Raw genomic sequence first — 17,426 nt, 5'->3', positions numbered from 1 at the left:
TCTCAAGCATTCTGATGATATAGTTTGTTTAGAAGGTATGTTCTCTCCTGTTTGAATGTGTGTTTATTACAGTATACTCCCGTGAATTTGCAGTTCGCGAATCGCAGACTCATTCTTTCGCGGTATTTTCCGACCGCCTCTTCCTGGTACTAAAGTCAAGCTACACTAATCAGGAGCTGCTTTGACCCGCCAGATAGCATGTCAAAGCAGCTACTGATTGGTATAGCTTGACTTTAGTACCAGGAAGAGGCGGTCGGAAAATATTAAGAATGACCCCACACCCGATTTTCAGCACCCGCCAACGCCCCAGCTGCCCTCTCCTGCCTCCGATCCGCTCCTAAATCACATTTGCGGTTTTTCAAAATTCACAGGTGTTCCTGGAATGGAACCCCCATGAATTTCGGGGGTATACTATATTTAAAATTTCAATAAATTTCAATAAATTTCAGTGCCGGAACGATCCTGTGTCATCTCTCTGTTAATTTCTTATGGGATTCAGTTGAAATAGAATTTGAATTCACTGTTGATGCAAGAGTTGCACTTAAATGTATTTTTAAATTTCCTTTTCAGATTTGATCTCTCTTTTCAATTGGAAGGATACCTCATCGCTTTACTGAGTAATATCTTCACAGCAGCAAACGGAGTTTATATTGCAATAAAAATTGATCCTAAGGTAATTTTCTGAGGTTTACATGCACACACAGCACAAAGTGCTGAGCATCTGAATGAGAATGCTATGATTTTCAGAGAACAATTTTGAAAGCCATGTATGCAAGGATATGATGATTTTTTTGCTTAAGTGGCTGTCTTAAAATGACCAACCATCTAAGATGGTAACAGGGGACTAAATTCTCACTTTATGAAATTATCCCACAGAAAGTAGCCACATGCATCTACACCTGCTCTCAGGCACACATACATTTCCCTGCTTATTTATTTATTTTTCTATACTGTTCTCCTGGAAAGCTCTGAATGGTGTACATGAATTTATTCAGGTACTCTAGCATTTTCCCCTGTCTGTCATGACAGGCTCACAACCTATAACAGTGAAGGTGACCCTTGGTGCTTAGCCGCTTTATTGTATAATAAGACTTGATTTTGTGCAATAGCAGCTCATAAACATTGCGATAAAGGACAACCCTTTTTTGCCATCAAGCACAGGATTTGGGTGGGACGTGGGCAGGCTTAGACTTAGTCGTACAGCATGGATAACCAAAAGTTTTACAACAGAGCCTAGACGGAACTTGGATGTTGTGACTTAGACCATTTAAAACATGGTCTAAGTCACAAAAACCCACCTAAAGTCACCAGATAAGCACTGCAAACACATAATAGATCCCCCATTACCCCAGTGATCACCGACCCCCCCCTCCAACCCCATAAAAATCATAATCACACCTGTAAAATTCAGCCTTCAGAACATCATCACCTGGCAGCCTGGCATAGGAAAGCCTAGTCGTCCTGCACAGAGGCAGCTTAAGTCATCTTGGGGGCAGGTTAGGGACCCATAGAGGAGGCCCCATGCTCATAAGCCCCTGTAATCACTGCATTGATACTAAAACATGTGCACTCCCCTATACACCCCCAAATCCCTTTTGTACTGGCATATAAGTGGCTCCTGCAGCCATAAGGGCTATTAGGGTGGTAGATAAGTGGGTCTAGGGGATTCTGAAGGTGGTTTGGGGGGCTCACCGTGACCTATATGGGAGCTGTAGTGAGATGAAGACATGGTACCCTTTTTGTGAAGTTCACAGCAGTGCCCTGTAAGGTACCCTACTATTTAGGTGCCATGTCTGGGTGTTCAGTCCATCACTTTGCAGACCCCTCCCACATCCAACAGGGCTTGTTTTAGGCGTTTTTGACTTGGATGAAAATATGGTATAAAGATGGACGATTTAGCGGCTTGGACGATCAGATCGGCAAGACATAGTTAGACGATTTTCGAAACAAAAAATTTGGACGTATTTTTTGAAACTGTGTCCTAAGCTATCTTTTACTTTGGAAGACTTGCGACTTGGATGAAAACGGACTTAGACGTTCCTTTCAATTATGCCCCTCCACGTGTCCTGGTAGAAGCTTATTACAGAGAACTACAAGATTTCATAAATTTGAAGTCCAAGAGTACAACTCACACAAGAATATAACATAACTTAAGAGCTGGCATACTGGGACAGATCACAAGTCTGCTAAGCCCAGTATTTATTTATTTTCTATACCATTCTCCCAGGGGAGCTCAGAACGGTCTACATGCATTTAGTCAGATACTCAAGCATTTTTCCCTGTCTGTGCCAGCGGAATCACAATCAATCTAATGTACCTGGGGCAATTAAGTGACTTGCCCATAGTCACAAGGAGCAGCATGGGTTTGAACCCACAACCCCAGGGTGCTGAGGCTGTAGCTTTAACCACTGCGCCACACTCTCCTGTTCTTAACTGTGGCCAACCCAGGTCACAAGTACCTAGCAAGATCCCAAAGAGTATGTTGCTTATTCTAGGAATAAGCAGTGGATTATGGACTGCCACTTTGAGGGAAGATATATTTTCTCCTTTTGCTTTAAATCTACTACTTAGTAGCTTCATTGCATGCCCCCCCAGTTCTAGTATTTTTGGAAAGCGTAAACAAGTGATTCACATCTACCTGTTCCACTCCAGTCAGTATTTTATAGGCCTCTATTATATCTTCTCTGAGCTGTTTCTTTTCCAGTCTAGTGTCCTAGTCGCTTTAGCCTTTCCTCATATGGAAATTTTTCTATCCCTTTGATCATTTTCGTCACCCTTCTCTACTTTTTTCAAGAAAAATGTCCAAACAAATGGCGTAAACCGGCACTTGGACATTTTAATCGCCAAATGCGCGTGACGATTTTCAAGACTAATTTTTTAGAAGTCTTGCAGGGCAGTCATCCTCCAGGATGTCTAATGTTAAGGAGGTATGAAAGATGCGTGGTGTGGGTGGGTTTTGGGCATCTTGCAGGGATAATCATACCTTTTTCAAAACATCCAGGGTGTCATTTAGAATTTTAGACGTTCGGAGTTAGATCTGTTTTAAAAGAGAATAAGGGCCAAAAAGGTACCCAAATTAACCAGATGACCACTAGAAAGATGAAAGTATGCCCCCCCAATTCCTCCAAAATGTTAGGAATAATTAAGAAGGGGATCACGAACAGATTGGAGAAGGTTATCATGCCGCTGTACCGGGCCATGGTACGCCCTCACCTGAAATACTGCGTCCAGCACTGGTCGCCGTACATGAAGGACATAGTACCACTCGAAAGGGTCCAGAGAAGAGCAACTAAAATGGTTAAGAGGCTGGAGGAGTTGCCATACAGCAAGAGATTAGAGAAACTGGGCCTCTTCTCCCTTGAAAAGAGGAGACTGAGAGGGGACATGATTGAAACATTCAAGATAATGAAGGGAATAGACTTAGTAGATAAAGACAGGTTGTTCACCCTCTCCAAGGTGGAGAGAACGAGAGGGCACTCTCTAAAGTTAAAAGTGGATAGATTCCGTACAAAAGTAAGGAAGTTCTTCTTCACCCAGAGAGTGGTGGAAAACTGGATCGCTCTTCCAGAGGCTGTCATAGGGGAAACACCCTCCAGGGATTCAAGACAAAGTTAGACAAGTTTCTGCTGAACCAGAACGTATGCAGGTAAGTCTAGTCTCAGGGCACTGGTCTTTGATCTAAGGGCTGCTGCGTGAGCGGAATGCTGGGCATGATGGACCACTGGTCTAACCCAGCAGCGGCAATTCTTATGTTCTTCTACACCTGGTATGGGAAAACCTAGTAGAGCAGCACACAGTTGTCTCAAGTAGCCTGGTGGGTGGATTAGTGAGCAATAGAGAAGGGGAGAAGAACAAATAAAGCCAGCAAAAGAGTATATAAACCAACAAGTGGGCAATTCTGTGGGGGAAAGTTCCCGCTGCAGTCTCGCATGACTGCAGGAATTCACGAGACTTCAATGGGAACTCGTGGCAGGCATTTTTGATTGTGGCCTTCACTGGGCAGGAGGGTAAGAAGATTGCTCCTGACCTGTTTCACCACTAGACCATCAGGGTTTTAAAGGTAAAATCTGCAGGTGTAAAGGAGGCAGGATGGTTTAGAGATAGCCAGATCACTGGGACTTCAGGTGGGGGTGGAGGGTGGGCGCAGACCCAAGGATCCAAATATAAACTGAGAATGCTAGGAATGATAAAGAAGGGAACATAAGCAGTGCCTCTGCTGGGTCAGACCGGAGGTCCATCGCGCCCAGCAGTCTGCTCATGCGGTGGCCCATCAGGTTCAGGACCTGTATTATAATCCTCTATCTATAGCCTTCTATCTCTTTTTCCTTCAGGAAATCATCTAATCCCTTCTTGAAACCCAATAGCGTACTCTGTCCTATCACACCCTCTGGAAACGCATTCCAGGTGTCCACCACCCTTTGGGTGAAGAAGGACTTCCTAGCATTGGTTCTGAATCTGTCCTCTCTCAATTTTTCCGAATAACCTCTCGTTCTTGTAGTTTTTTGAAAGTTTGAAGAACCTGTCCCTCTCCACTTTCTGTATGCCCTTCATGATCTTGTAAGTCTCTATCATGTCCCCTCTAAGCCTCCTCTTTTCCATGAAAAAGAACCCCAGTTTCTCTAATCTTTAAGCGTATGAAAGGTTTTCCATAACTTTTAGCAAGCGCGTTGCTCATTTTCTGAACCATAAAAACATAAGCAATGCCTCTGCTGGGTCAGACCTGAGGTCCATCGTGCCCAGAAGCCTGCTCACGTGGTGTCCCAATAGGTCCAGGACCTGTGCAGTGATCCTCTATTTATACCCTTCTATCCCCCTTTCCAGCAGGAAATTGTCCAATCCTTTCTTAAATCCCAATACCGTACTCTGCCTTATTACGTCCTCTGGAAGCGCATTCCAGGTGTCCACCACCCTTTGGGTAAAGAAGAACTTCCTAGCATTTGTTTTGAATCTGTCCCCTTTCAACTTTTCCGAATGCCCTCTTGTTCTTTTATTTTTTGAAAGTTTGAAGAATCTGTTCCTCTCTACTCTCTCTATGCCCCTCATGATCTTATAAGTCTCTTATCATATCCCCTCTAAGTCTCCTCTTCTCCAGGGAAAAGAGACCCAGTTTCTCCAATCTCTCAGCGTATGAAAGGTTTTCCATCCCTTTTATCAGATGTGTCACTCTCCTCTGAACTCTCTCGAGTAATGCCATATCCTTCTTAAGGTACGGCGACCAATATTGGACGCAGTATTCCAGATGCGGGCGCACCATCGCCCGATACAACGGCAGGATAACTTCTTTCGTCCTGGTTGTAATGCCCTCCTTGATTATACCTAGCATTCTATTCGCTGTCTTAGTGGCTGCTGCGTACTGTGCCGTCAGCTTCATTGTCATGTCCACCATTACCCCCAAGTCCCTTTCCTGGGTACTCTCATTCAATAACATCCCTCCCATTGAATAGCTGTACCTCGGGTTTCTGCTTCCCAGATGCAATACTTTACATTTCTCAATGTTGAACTTCATCTGCCATCTCGTCGCCCATTCCCCTAGTTTGTTCAAGTCCCTTTGCAATTCTTCGCAGTCCTCTTTAGTCCGAGCTCCACTAAATAGTTTGGTGTCGTCCACAAATTTTATTATCTCACACTTCGTCCCTGTTTCTAGATCATTTATGAATATATTAAATAGCAGCGGCCCGAGCACCGAGCCCTGTGGAACACCACTCGTGACCCTCCTCCAGTCTGAGTAGTGGCCCTTCACCCCTACCCTCTGTTTCCTACCCGCCAACCAGTTTCTGATCCATCTATGTACATCTCCGTCCACCCCATGGTTCTTCAGTTTCCGGAGTAGACGCTCGTGAGGCACCTTGTCAAAGGCTTTTTGGAAATCCAGGTATATGATGTCTATGGGGTCTCCTCTGTCCATCTGTTTGTTAATTCCTTCGAAGAAGTGCAATAAGTTAGTTAGGCACGATCTCCCCCTGTAGAAACCATGTTGGTTTGTTTTCAGAAGTTCGTTTCTTTCCAAATGTTCATCAATGTTTTCTTTTATCAGTGCTTCCGCCATTTTCCCCGGAACCGAGGTCAGACTCACCGGTCTGTAGTTTCCCGGGTCATCTCTTGATCCCTTTATAAAGATGAGCGTGATGTTGGCTATCTTCCAATCCTCCGGAATCACGCCTGTTTTCAGGTTGCAAATTTGCTGCAGTAGTTCTGCTATCTCCTCCTTTAATTCTTTCAGAACCCTTGGATGGATTCCGTCCTGACCTGGGGATTTGTCAGTTTTTAGTTTTTCTATCTGCGCACATCTTCAAGGCTCACTTCCATGTATGTTAATTTTTCTGCTTGATTTCCATTGATGAATTGCTCAGGTTCCGGTATGTTGGTTGTGTCTTCGTTTGTAAATACAGACGCAAAGAACATGTTAAGTCTTTCCGCGACTTCTTTCTCCTCCTTCACTACTCCCTTCCTGTCTTCGTCGTCCAACAGTCCCATCTCCTCCCTCCCTAGCCGGCTGTTTCCCTTTAACATATCTGAAGAATGGTTTGAAATTTTGTGTCTCCCTGGCTAGCCTCTCTTCATACTCTCTTTTGGCTTTTCGAACCACACGGTGACATTCATTTGATACTTCCTGTGCTCTTTCCAGTTCTCCTCAGTTTTGTCCTTTTTCCATTTCCTGAATGAATTTTTCTTATTGCCTATCACTTCCTTCACTATTTTAGTGATCCATACCAGATCTTTTGTTAGTCTCTTTTTGCACCCCTTTCTGAATCTGGGGATGTACAGATTTAGCGCCTTGCTCACCGTGTCCTTGAAAAAAGACCAGGCATGTTCTACCGTTTGGCATTTCTTGGAAGTGTTCCTAAGTTCCTTCCTTACCATTTCCCTCATTGCTTCGTAGTTTCCTTTCCTGAAGTTGAAAGTTGTCGCTATGGTTCTCTTTCCTTCCGGTATTCCTACTTCAACCTTGAACTTGATCATATTATGATTGCTGTTCCCCAATGGTCCCACTACTTCCACTTCCTTTGCAGGTCCCATTAACCCATTTAGGATTAGACCCAGAGTGGTATTTCCTCTTGTTGGTTCTCTAACAAGCTGCTCCATGAAGCAATCTTGTGTAGCCTCCAGGAATTCTGTCTCCCTAGCACATCTTGAGCTTCCAAGACTCCAGTCTATCCCGGGGTAGTTGAAGTCTCCCATAATAACTGTGTAACCGCTTTTGCATTCTCGCTTCATCTCAGCTTCCATTTCTTTATTGGTATCTCCGGTTTGCCCGGATGGACAATAGTATAGGCCCATCTTTATTTCATGTCCTTTCCTACCCGGTATTTTAACCTATAGCGATTCCAGCTTGTTGGTCATCTCCGCTGTGTCCATTCTTGTCGATTGTATGCTTTCTTTTATGTATAGGGCTATTCCACCTCCTTTCTGTCCTGGCGATAGAGCTTGTACCCTGGCAGTGCTGTATCCCATTTTCTTTCCTCATTCCATCATGTTTCAGAGATTCCAATGATGTCTATGTCCTCTGCATTAGCCACGGCTTCTAGTTCCCCCATTTTGTTTCTTAGGCTCCTTGCATTAGTATATATGCAATTTAGATCCTGGCATTTTGTTGTCTTCATTTCCTTTCCCTGTGCTTCGGTTTTTAGTGTCTTCTCTTTTGCTACAATCTTTCTAACCTCCTCTTCTGAGTTAGTTGAGTTCTGTAATTCGTCCCTTGTTTCTTCCCAGCCTTTTTTCCCCTTAGTATCTTCACGGGATACCTTCTTCCGAATCGTCGACACTAGGTTGACTGTCGGCTTTCCCCTTCCTCTTAGTTTAAAGCCTGTTCTATTCCTCTCTTGATGTGGTTTGCTAGAAGTCTTGTTCCCGCCGTGCTCAGGTGCAGTCCATCTCTCCCGTAGAGCTTGCTCTTGCCCCAAAACGTTGTCCAGTTCCTCACGAAGTGGAATCCTTTTTCCTCACACCATTTCCTCATCCACGCATTTATTGATTGTAGTTCCTCCTGCCTTTTCACATCTGCCCTCGGTACCAGTAGGATCTCCGAGAATGCTATCTTCTGGGTCCTCATCTTCAGCTTCCTTCCCAGAATCTTGAACTGTTCTATCAGTGTGCTTCTTCTGTAGTCTCTCCTGCTGACATCATTCGTCCCGATGTGGATCATTACTGCGGTCTCTTCCGTCTCCGCTCCTTCCAGGATCTTCCCAATTTTGTCCTTGTTTCTCGTTCCTGGGAGGCAGGTCACCAGACGATCCTCTCTTCCTCCTGCTATGTGGCTGTCCACATGCCTCAGGATCAAGTCTCCCACTAGGATCGCTGACTTTCCCTTCTTCAAATTTCGCTTCGGTCTCAGGTCGATGTCCTCGGTGTGCTTCGCTCTCTCTTTTTGTGGGCATTGACTAGCCAGTTCCTCCCCCTCGTGCAGTATTCTTCTGTGGGTGTCTTCTTTGAGGTCATCTGTTTCTTGCTCTCCCTTCCATGTTGGTGTTGGTGTAACTTCATCTTTCATCTGGAGATCGTTCTCTTCCACTCTCCTCCTGTATGCTTCCTCAATGAATTCCTTGAGATCCCTGACTTCCTTCTCGATGTGTCTCTCACTCAAGAAGTCTTCAAATGTCCTGATAGGGTCCTCCGTGGTGTAAAGTCCTTCTAGCTCCTGTATCTTGTCCTCAAGTCGCTTGACTTCCTTCTTCAAGCTTTTCAGCTTCTGACACCGACTGCATACAAATGACAGTCTGTGTAGAACACTGGAAAGCTCATCTTCTGGTTTCCCTCTGCTTCCATCGTCGTTCCTGCTTAAAGATAACAGTTTAAGATTACGTGTTCCTTCTGTGCCTACTTCCTTCTGTGCCTGCTTCTTGCCTTGCTGCCTTCTTCTTGTGTGTGCTGCCTACGCTCTACCTTACCTTACTTTTGCTTGTGTGTTTATTCCTTCTGCGCCTGCTTCCTTCTGCTCCTGTTTCTTGTCTTGCTGCCCACTTCTTGTGTGTGTTGCCTACGCTCTACCTTTCCTTTCTTTTTGCTTGTGTGTGGTTGTTCCTTCTGTGCCTTCTTCTTGCCTTGCTGCCTTCTTATGTGTGCTGTCTTTGCTCTTCCTTACCTTACTGCTGCTTGTGTGTGTTTGTTCCTTCTGCGCCTGCTTCGCTGCTTGTGTGTGTTGTTCCTTCTGCCCCTGCTTCTTCCTTACCTTCTGTGCTTCTATGCTTGCCGCTTCCTTACCTTTCAGTCCTTCTCTGTGCTCTTGGGTGTAGTGACTTGGCCCTTCTTGAGGCCCTTCACAAAGGCGCTCTCGCTAAGGCGAGCACCTTTGCCGCGTGCCGTTGGCTCCTCCCCTTTTATGGTGAAGTTCGGTTGCTGACTCTTCCGACGTGGTGGGGTGAGCGGAGCTTACTCTCACCCTGCCACTAGCCTCCTGCTCTTCTCTGTCTCCCTCCTCTGCTCGTTTTTGCTCTTAAAACTACTTTTCTCACTGCTCCTCTCTACTCCTCTTGCTTTTATCCTTGCTCCTCTTGCCTGATGCTGTGCACTGCGTTTGCCGATGGCTCCTCCCCTTTTTAGGGGGGAGTTCGGTTGCTGACTCTTACGACGTGGTGGGGATGGGCGGAGCTTACTCTCATCTGCCCCTAGCCTCCTGCTCTTCTCTGTCTCCTTCCTCTGCTCGTTTTTGCTCTTAAAACTACTTTTCTCCCTGCTCCTCTCGCTTTTCTCCTTGCTCCTCTTGCCTGATGCTGTGCACCGCGTTCGCCGATGGCTCCTCCCCTTTTTATGGGGGAGTTGGGTTGCTGACTCTTCCGACGTGGTGGGGGTGGGCGGAGCTTACTCTCGCCCTGCCCCTAGCCTCCTGCTCTTCTCTGTCTCCCTCCTCTGCTCGTTTTTGCTCTTAAAACTACTTTTCTCCCTGCTCCTCTTGCTTTTCTCCTTGCTCCTCTTGCCTGATGCTGTGCACCCTCTCGAGCATCGCCATATCCTTCTTAAGGTACAGCGACCAATATTGGATGCAGTACTCCAGATGCGGGCGTATCATCGCCCGATACAACGGCAGGATAACGTCCTTCGTTCTGATTGTAATCTCTTTCTTGATAATACCTAGCATTCTGTTCACCTTCTTAGAGGCCGCTGCGCACTGTGCCGACGGCTTCATTGTTTTATCCACCAGTACCAGTACCCCTAAGTCCCCTAAGGGGATCACAAACAGATCAGAGAAGATTATCATGCCGCTGTACCAGGCCATGGTGCGCCCTCACCTGGAGTACTGCGTACAGCACTGGTTACCGTACTTGAAGAAGGACACGGTACTACTCGAAAGGGTCCAGAGAAGATCAACTAAGATAGTTAAGGGGTTGGAGGAGCTGCTGTACAGCAAAAGATTAGAGAAACTGGGCCTTTTCTCCCTCGAACAGAGGAGATTGAGAGGGGACATGATCAAAACATTCAAGTTACTGCAGGGGATAAACATAGTAGATAAGGACTGGTTGTTCAGCCTCTCCAAGGTAGGGAGAACGAGAGGGCACACTCTAAAGTTGTAAGGGTATAGATTCTGTACAAGCGTAAGGAAGTTCTTCTTCACCCAGAAAGTGGTAGAAAACTGGAATGCTCCTCCGGAGTCTGTCATAGGGGAAAACATCCTCCAGGGATTAAAGACAAAGTTAGACAAGTTCCTGCTGAACAAGGATATACGCCAATAGGGCTAGTCTCAGTTAGGGTGCTGGTCTTTAACCAGAGGACCGCTGCGTGAGCGGACTGCTGGGCATGATGGACCACTGGTGTGACCCAGCAGTGGCAATTTTTATGTTCACACAAAATAACAAGCAAAATCTTCCATGAATATGGGGGCAGAATGGTGGGACTCAAACCAATGCATGTAACTTATAGAATACTACTGTATCTTTATTTATTTAATTTTCTATACTGTTCTCCCAGGAGAGCTCAGAACAGTTTATATGAGTTTATTCAGGTACACAAGCATTTTTTCCTGTCTGTCCCAATGGGCTCACAATCTATCTAATGTACCTGGGGCAATGGGGAGATTAAGTGATTTGCCCAGGGTCACAAGGAGCAGTGTGGGCTTGAACCCACAACCCCAGGGTGCTGAGGCTGTAGCTTTAACCATTGCAAAAAACAAAAATAATTGACCCCAAAATATCCACAAAGAATAAAATCCAGAGAAAACAACAACAACAAAAAAAACTCTGGAGTGTCGAAGTTCCTAAATGGACTTTATTTGAAAGTGTCAAAGTTCCAAAGGTACACTGAAATCAACATAAAAATAAACCCTTAAGGCTCTTATGTGGATGATTTATTTTTATGTGGATGAAATTATTTTTGTGGATGATTTCAGTGTACCTTTGGAACTTTGACACTTTCAAATAAAAGTCCATTTAGGAACATCGTCACTCCACAGTTTTGTTTTGTTTTTTGTTTTCTCTGGCTTTAACCACTGCACCACACTTTCCCTTTGACAATTTGGTGCTAACATACCAGCTCTATTGCTGTGCTTGATACTGTTAGGCATGTATGTGCCTGTTTGGGCTAATATTTTACAAAGGAAAGTGAAATAAACTCCTTCTAGGGGCCTTGTTATAGAATTTACCTGTTTGTACCCGTGGCAGGTTTCAAAGGGAAATGATGCATGGTGGGAATTATAGACCTGATTTTCCAAAGGGTTTAGCTGGGCAAGAGACATTCCTGCTTGTTTAAACGGTGCAGACTTGGCCATCTGCCAATATTCAGTGACACTTAAGCGGGCATCTTTTCTGATGGGGAATTTTAGCAGCATTGTGCAATAGGGATTCTGCAACCTGTAAAATGTACCTCCCCTTTTACAAAACCGCGCAATAGGTTTTTAGCGCCGGCTGGTGCACTGAATGCACTGTGATGCTCCGACGCTCATTGGAACTCTATGACCGTTGGAGCAGCACAGAGCATTCTGCACGCCAGCTGGCACTAAAAACCTCTTGTAAAATGGGGGGGGGGATAATTTTTAAATTGTTTAAATAGTGTGGTCTGTATGTCGGCATGACTGTTGTCTTTTGCCTGGATTAGGCTTTCCTATTGAATTATGGCATTCCACCTATTTTGATTGTTTTTAAAAAAAATATTTATGGGGTATTCATTTATATAAACCGCTTTGTACTACACAGGTTAAGCAGTATACAGTGGTTTACGAGTGCACCGGTTTGCAAGTGTTTTGCAAGATGAGCAAAACATTTGCAAAATCGGTGCCTCGGAAACCGAGCGTGCCTCGATTTGCGAGCGGCGCCCCCCGTGATCCGGCACCTTCCCCCCATGATCGGGCACCCCCCCGCCGCCGCTTCATACTGTCATCTGGGCACTGGCACCGGCATGTCCTGTGCGTTGGTGCCGGTGCCCGAAGATTGGCCTCCTCTTCTTGCTGGGCCTTGAGCATCTGCGCATGCTCAAGGCCTGCGAGTTCACTTTCTCTCCGAGATCTCCGGAGAGAGCGTGAACTCGCAGGCCTTGAGCATGGGCAGATGCTCACTTTGATAAACGAGCATTTTGGATTACGAGCATGCTCCTGGAACGGATTATGCTCGTAATCCAAGGTACCACTGTATTAAGTTTAATAAACATAGTGATGCTGATTATTGTCTGTGACTGCTGAAGCACTGTTTCTTATTACTGGGACAGTTTGGAGGTGGAGCTTGGGCAGAGCCAGCACTTAACTAGTTAGTGGTGATATTCAGGCGCTAACTGGTTAAAAAAGCACAAACAGACTTTGTCCCCCTTTTATCAAGCCATGTTAGGGTTTGCATTGCTGGCCGCTGCAGTAAAAACTCCGACATTCATAGAATTCCTATGAGCGGCATAGCTTTTACTGCAGCGGCCAGCGATAAAAAAAACCCCTAATGTGGCTTGATAATAGGGGGCCTTTATCTGCCAAGCTAAGCAGACACTGATCTGAATATTAGCGTTTGGGTAGCCACACTATCTTGGATATTCAGTGGTGGAGCCTGGACATGGGCTAGCATTGAATAACCAAGCTTAATTCAGCTCGCAGCTCCCAACAACTTAAAAACCACTGACCACCATGGGTTGAATATCGGGTCCTATGTTGCTGTTTGAGAGACTGATTCCATTAAAACCTGAAGAATTAAATGACTTGGTTAGGAGGATAGTTGTCACTTCTGTAATAGATTGAATTTGATAGGGGGCCCCAGGAATAAGACTAATATAGGATCAAGCAACAGGCAAGTTAAGTTTAAGCAATGCACTCAGAACAAGGAGTGCTCCAGTTTTTATCAATGTTTCAGTTATGCTTTTTAATTTTTAACAGGAGCTGGGCAAATATGGCGTCCTTTTCTACAATATACTCATATAATCACAGCTATGATCCAATTAGAAATTTTTTCATTTATAATTGTGCAAAATACATTGTTTAAAATATTTGTGAAGTGCTCAGACCAAGAAACCCATATAATAGTGATGTCACTACAATGAGGTTTACAAGGGGACCATCATCGCCTTCACAAGTCCCCTGCCCTCCCTGTATATTAAAGCCTATCTAAAGCCTGTCTGGTAAGTACATCCAGCTTGTGGTACTTATCTGTATTGGGGAGCAATTAATGATGTTGACTCTCATTGGTGACTTATTGAAATAAAAATACAAGTGCTTCAGTAAAATCCTGAATGTTTTTTCTTATCTGATTAAATCCTTTTCTACAATGCAAGCTTTGCGATTATTCCAACCCTTTTTGTTAGTTTTTATCAATGTTTCATTTATGCTTTTTAATTTTTAACAGGAGCTGGGCAAATATGGTGTCCTTTTCTACAATGCAAGCTTTGCGATTATTCCAACCCTTTTTGTTAGTTTTTATCAATGTTTCATTTATGCTTTTTAATTTTTAACAGGAGCTGGGCAAATATGGCGTCCTTTTCTACAATGCAAGCTTTGTGATTATTCCAACCCTTTTTGTTAGTTTTATTACTGGAGACATACACAAGGTAAGCATTAAGGATCCCATTATTAGAGGGATTCTACTGCTTAATTTCTCTTCCTTCATGCAGTAGTCTTTCTAGACAGAAGTTTTTGAGGTGGCAGCGGGGGTGCAAGTTAGGTTTAGAAGGGGACAAATCAAAATGACATTTCACATTATAGCCCCATCCTCTTGCCTTTAAATTGCTCTACAAGACACTATAAGAACACCCCCCTCCCCAGATCTTTAAATGGCTAAAGAAATCCCCAGTCAGTTTCAAATGTCCCTTATAATTATTTATATAATAATGCGATGATAACAAATAATTTGTGAAGGAGGGATCCTCAGTGTGAAGGTACAGCAAAAGGAGAGAATTCTCCAACACTGGGAGTCGGCTGGGGGACTTTCAGAGTAGCTCTCTGTTTTTTCTTTCGCACTGAAATTGTGATTCATTATATTCACGTATTAGTTGTTCACTGATTGTTTGATTTGAGCACACGGTGGAGGTGTGCAGGTGGAGGTTATTATACCTTCACCAGAACATGTGAGTGTTGGAGAATTCTCTCCTTTTGCTGTACCTTCACACTGAGGATCCCTCCTTCACAAATTATTTATCATTGCATTATTATATGCAGTGCTTTAGACCAGGGGTGCCCAATAGGTCGATCGCAATCGACCGGTGCTCGCCAAGGCAAAGTGAGTCGATCACCCAGGACTCACTTTGCTTTGGCGATCTATCAGGCCGATCAGTCTTCCTCTCCCCGACGTCAATTCTGCCGTCGGAGAGGAAGTTCGGGCCAGCCAATCGCTGCTTGGCTGGGTGGAACTTCCTCTCTGACGGCAGAATTGACGTCGGGAATTCATGGTGGGTGAGTCGGTGAGCCGTTTCCAAGTGGGTGAGCCGTTTCCAAGTTAATCTGTTTAGTTGAAGCCATATTAGAGAAGAAATAACCAATTCAGCAGTGAAATATTGATTTTTGAGCTAAAAAAAACAATATTGTGCCTGGAGGAGTGGAACTATTCAATTACCTGTCCATCTCCTAGCGCTGTCAAGCCATGTCCCCTGGAGTGATAGACTTGTTAAGTGATTATTGAAGAAGAAGTAGGCAAAGGTGCATCTAAGGTCTTTTCAAAACTGAGAGTAAATTTGATAAGATAGTGGATAGTCCAAGATAAAGCAAGGGGTACTAGTGACCTGTATTAGCCACCGTGAGAACGGGCTATGGGGTTTGATGGACCATTGGTCTTACCCAGTAAGGCTATTCTTATGTTCCTATGGAGTGATCTACACTTATGGAACAAGACAGAAACTGAGAGAAGGATAATTAGACGTATTTTTCGAGAATGGACTTTGGACACTGTCGACTTTGGGCAACTATCACCCTAGGCTCAAAACGGACATAGACGGTTGTTTTGATTATGCCCTTCCTTGTGTATAACCCATGATGGAAACTGCTCCAACTTTACCTTTCAGCGGTCCCTCATATACCATAAAAAAAAGTATATCGCTCATATACCATAAACCGGCCCTTTTTATACCATAAAGAAAAGGCTAGGCTGCGTATCTTTGGAAGCTAAAAGAGACTGACTTTTGAGCCTGAAAAACAATAGTCCACTGATTATGAGAAGGTTGCTTGTGAGTTGGATAATGTGACTCACTGACCAAAAAATCCAATCGGTTGTATGATTGGATGAATCTGTGACATTTGAAAAATGGGCATTGATCATTGATATTATGAACATTGGATTATAGCATATGGGGTTGACCTGCAATTGTGTTTAGGATGTGTGTATGTATGGTTTCATTTATGATGAATATTTGCACATAGATTAAGAACATAAGATTTGCCACTGCTGAGTCAGACTAGTGGTCCATCGTGCTCAGAAGTCTGCTCACGCAGTGGCCCTTAGGTAAAAGACCAGTGCCCTATTTGAGTCTAGCCTTACCTGCATATGTTCTGGTCCAGCAGGAACTTATCTAACCTTTTCTTGAATCACTGTAGGGTGCTTTCCCCTATAACAACCTCTGGAAGAGCGTTCCAGATTTCTACCACTCTCTGGATGAAGAAGAATTTCCTTACGTTTGTGCAGAAAAGTATATCCCTTTTAACTTTAGCGAGTGCCCTCTTGTTCTCTTCACCTTGGAGAGGGTGAACAATCTCTCTTTCTCTACTAAGTCAATTCCCTTCAATATCTTGAATGTTTCAATCTTGTCCCCTCAGTTTCTTCTTTTCAAGGGAGAAGAGGCCCAGTTTCTCTAGCCTCTCTTGTACGGCAACTCCTCCAGTCCCTTAACCATTTTTGTTGCTCTTCTCTGGTCCCTTTCGAGTAGTACTATGTCCTTTTTCATGTACGGTGACCAGAGTTGGACACAGTATTCCAGGTGGAGGTGTACCATGACCTGGTAAGATAACCTTCTCAGATCTGTTTGTGAACCCCTTCTTAATCATTTCTAGCATTCTGTTTACCTTTTTCGCTACTGCCACGCATTGCGCGGATGGTTTCATTGACTTGTCTACAAGTACTCCCAAGTCTCTTTCTTGGGGGGTCTCTCCTAGTATAGCACCAGACATCCTGTATTTTTGCAAGTTTCAAGTTTATTAGGATTTTATATACCGCCTATCAAGGTTATCTAAGCGGTTTTACAATCAGGTACTCAAGCATTTTCCCTATCTGTCCCAATCTATCTAACGTACCTGGGGCTATGGGGGATTAAGTGACTTGCCCAGGGTCACAAGGAGCAGCGCGGGGTTTGAACCCACAACCCCAGGGTGCTGAGGCTGTAGCTTCAACCACTGCACCATACACTCCTCACGAGTTTTGCATATGAGTTTTGTTACCAACATGCATCACCTTGCACTTATCCATGTTGAACCTCATTTGCCATTTCGCGGTCCATTCCTCGAGTGTGTATATGTCTCGTTGTAGGTCTTTGCAATCCTTCGGTGTCCTCACTACTCTGAATAACTGTATCATCTGCAAATTTAATCACCTCACTCGTCGTGCCAATTTCTAGGTCTTTTATAAATATGTTGAAGAGCACAGGCCTGAGCACTGAACCCTGCGGCATTCCACTCATGACGCTTTTCCAGTCCGAGTATTGTCCATTTACCCCACTCTCTATTTCCTATCCACCAACCAGTTTTTAATCCATGTGAGTATATCACCCTCGGTTTCAAGGCTCACAATTTTTTGAAGTAGACGTTCATGCAGGACTTTATCGAATGCCTTCTGAAAATCTAGAGTTGAAATGAAATAGTGGTAATAGCTTCTTTTTGTATATGAGAAGAAAAGTATGAAATGCCTTCTTTTCTCTTTAGCATAAACTTCAAATAGGTGCTTTTACAGTGCCCTTTTATAGGTGCCCTTTACAAAATTACCCTCATTGTATTTTGGATTGGCTCTGTATATTAATTTTCCTTTCACTCACTAATTTATGTACTTATAAAATCTTACATTCAGACCACCTCAGACCAATAGGCTGTCCTAGCTGGTATTCAATACTGTATCCAC

General features: G+C 44.3%; 1 protein-coding gene across 4 annotated transcripts in view; it reads left to right on the top strand.

Annotated features, from left to right (window-relative positions):
- The window catches only part of SLC35D2 (solute carrier family 35 member D2), a 252,160-nt gene that overhangs the window by 203,675 nt on the left and 31,059 nt on the right, over positions 1–17,426 (top strand). For all 4 annotated transcript variants that reach the window (XM_033928325.1, XM_033928295.1, XM_033928314.1 and 1 more), the window contains exons 7-8: positions 571–673; positions 13,849–13,941. In XM_033928325.1, the coding sequence (XP_033784216.1) occupies positions 571–673; positions 13,849–13,941 (196 nt within the window). The remainder of the gene's footprint in view (positions 1–570; positions 674–13,848; positions 13,942–17,426) is intronic.

The sequence above is a fragment of the Geotrypetes seraphini genome, chromosome 1, assembly GCF_902459505.1.
Source record: "Geotrypetes seraphini chromosome 1, aGeoSer1.1, whole genome shotgun sequence".
In the NCBI taxonomy this organism is placed as follows: Eukaryota; Metazoa; Chordata; class Amphibia; order Gymnophiona; family Dermophiidae; genus Geotrypetes; species Geotrypetes seraphini.
Note: the sequence above shows the minus strand (reverse complement) of the source record. Positions and strands in the feature narration are given on the sequence as shown.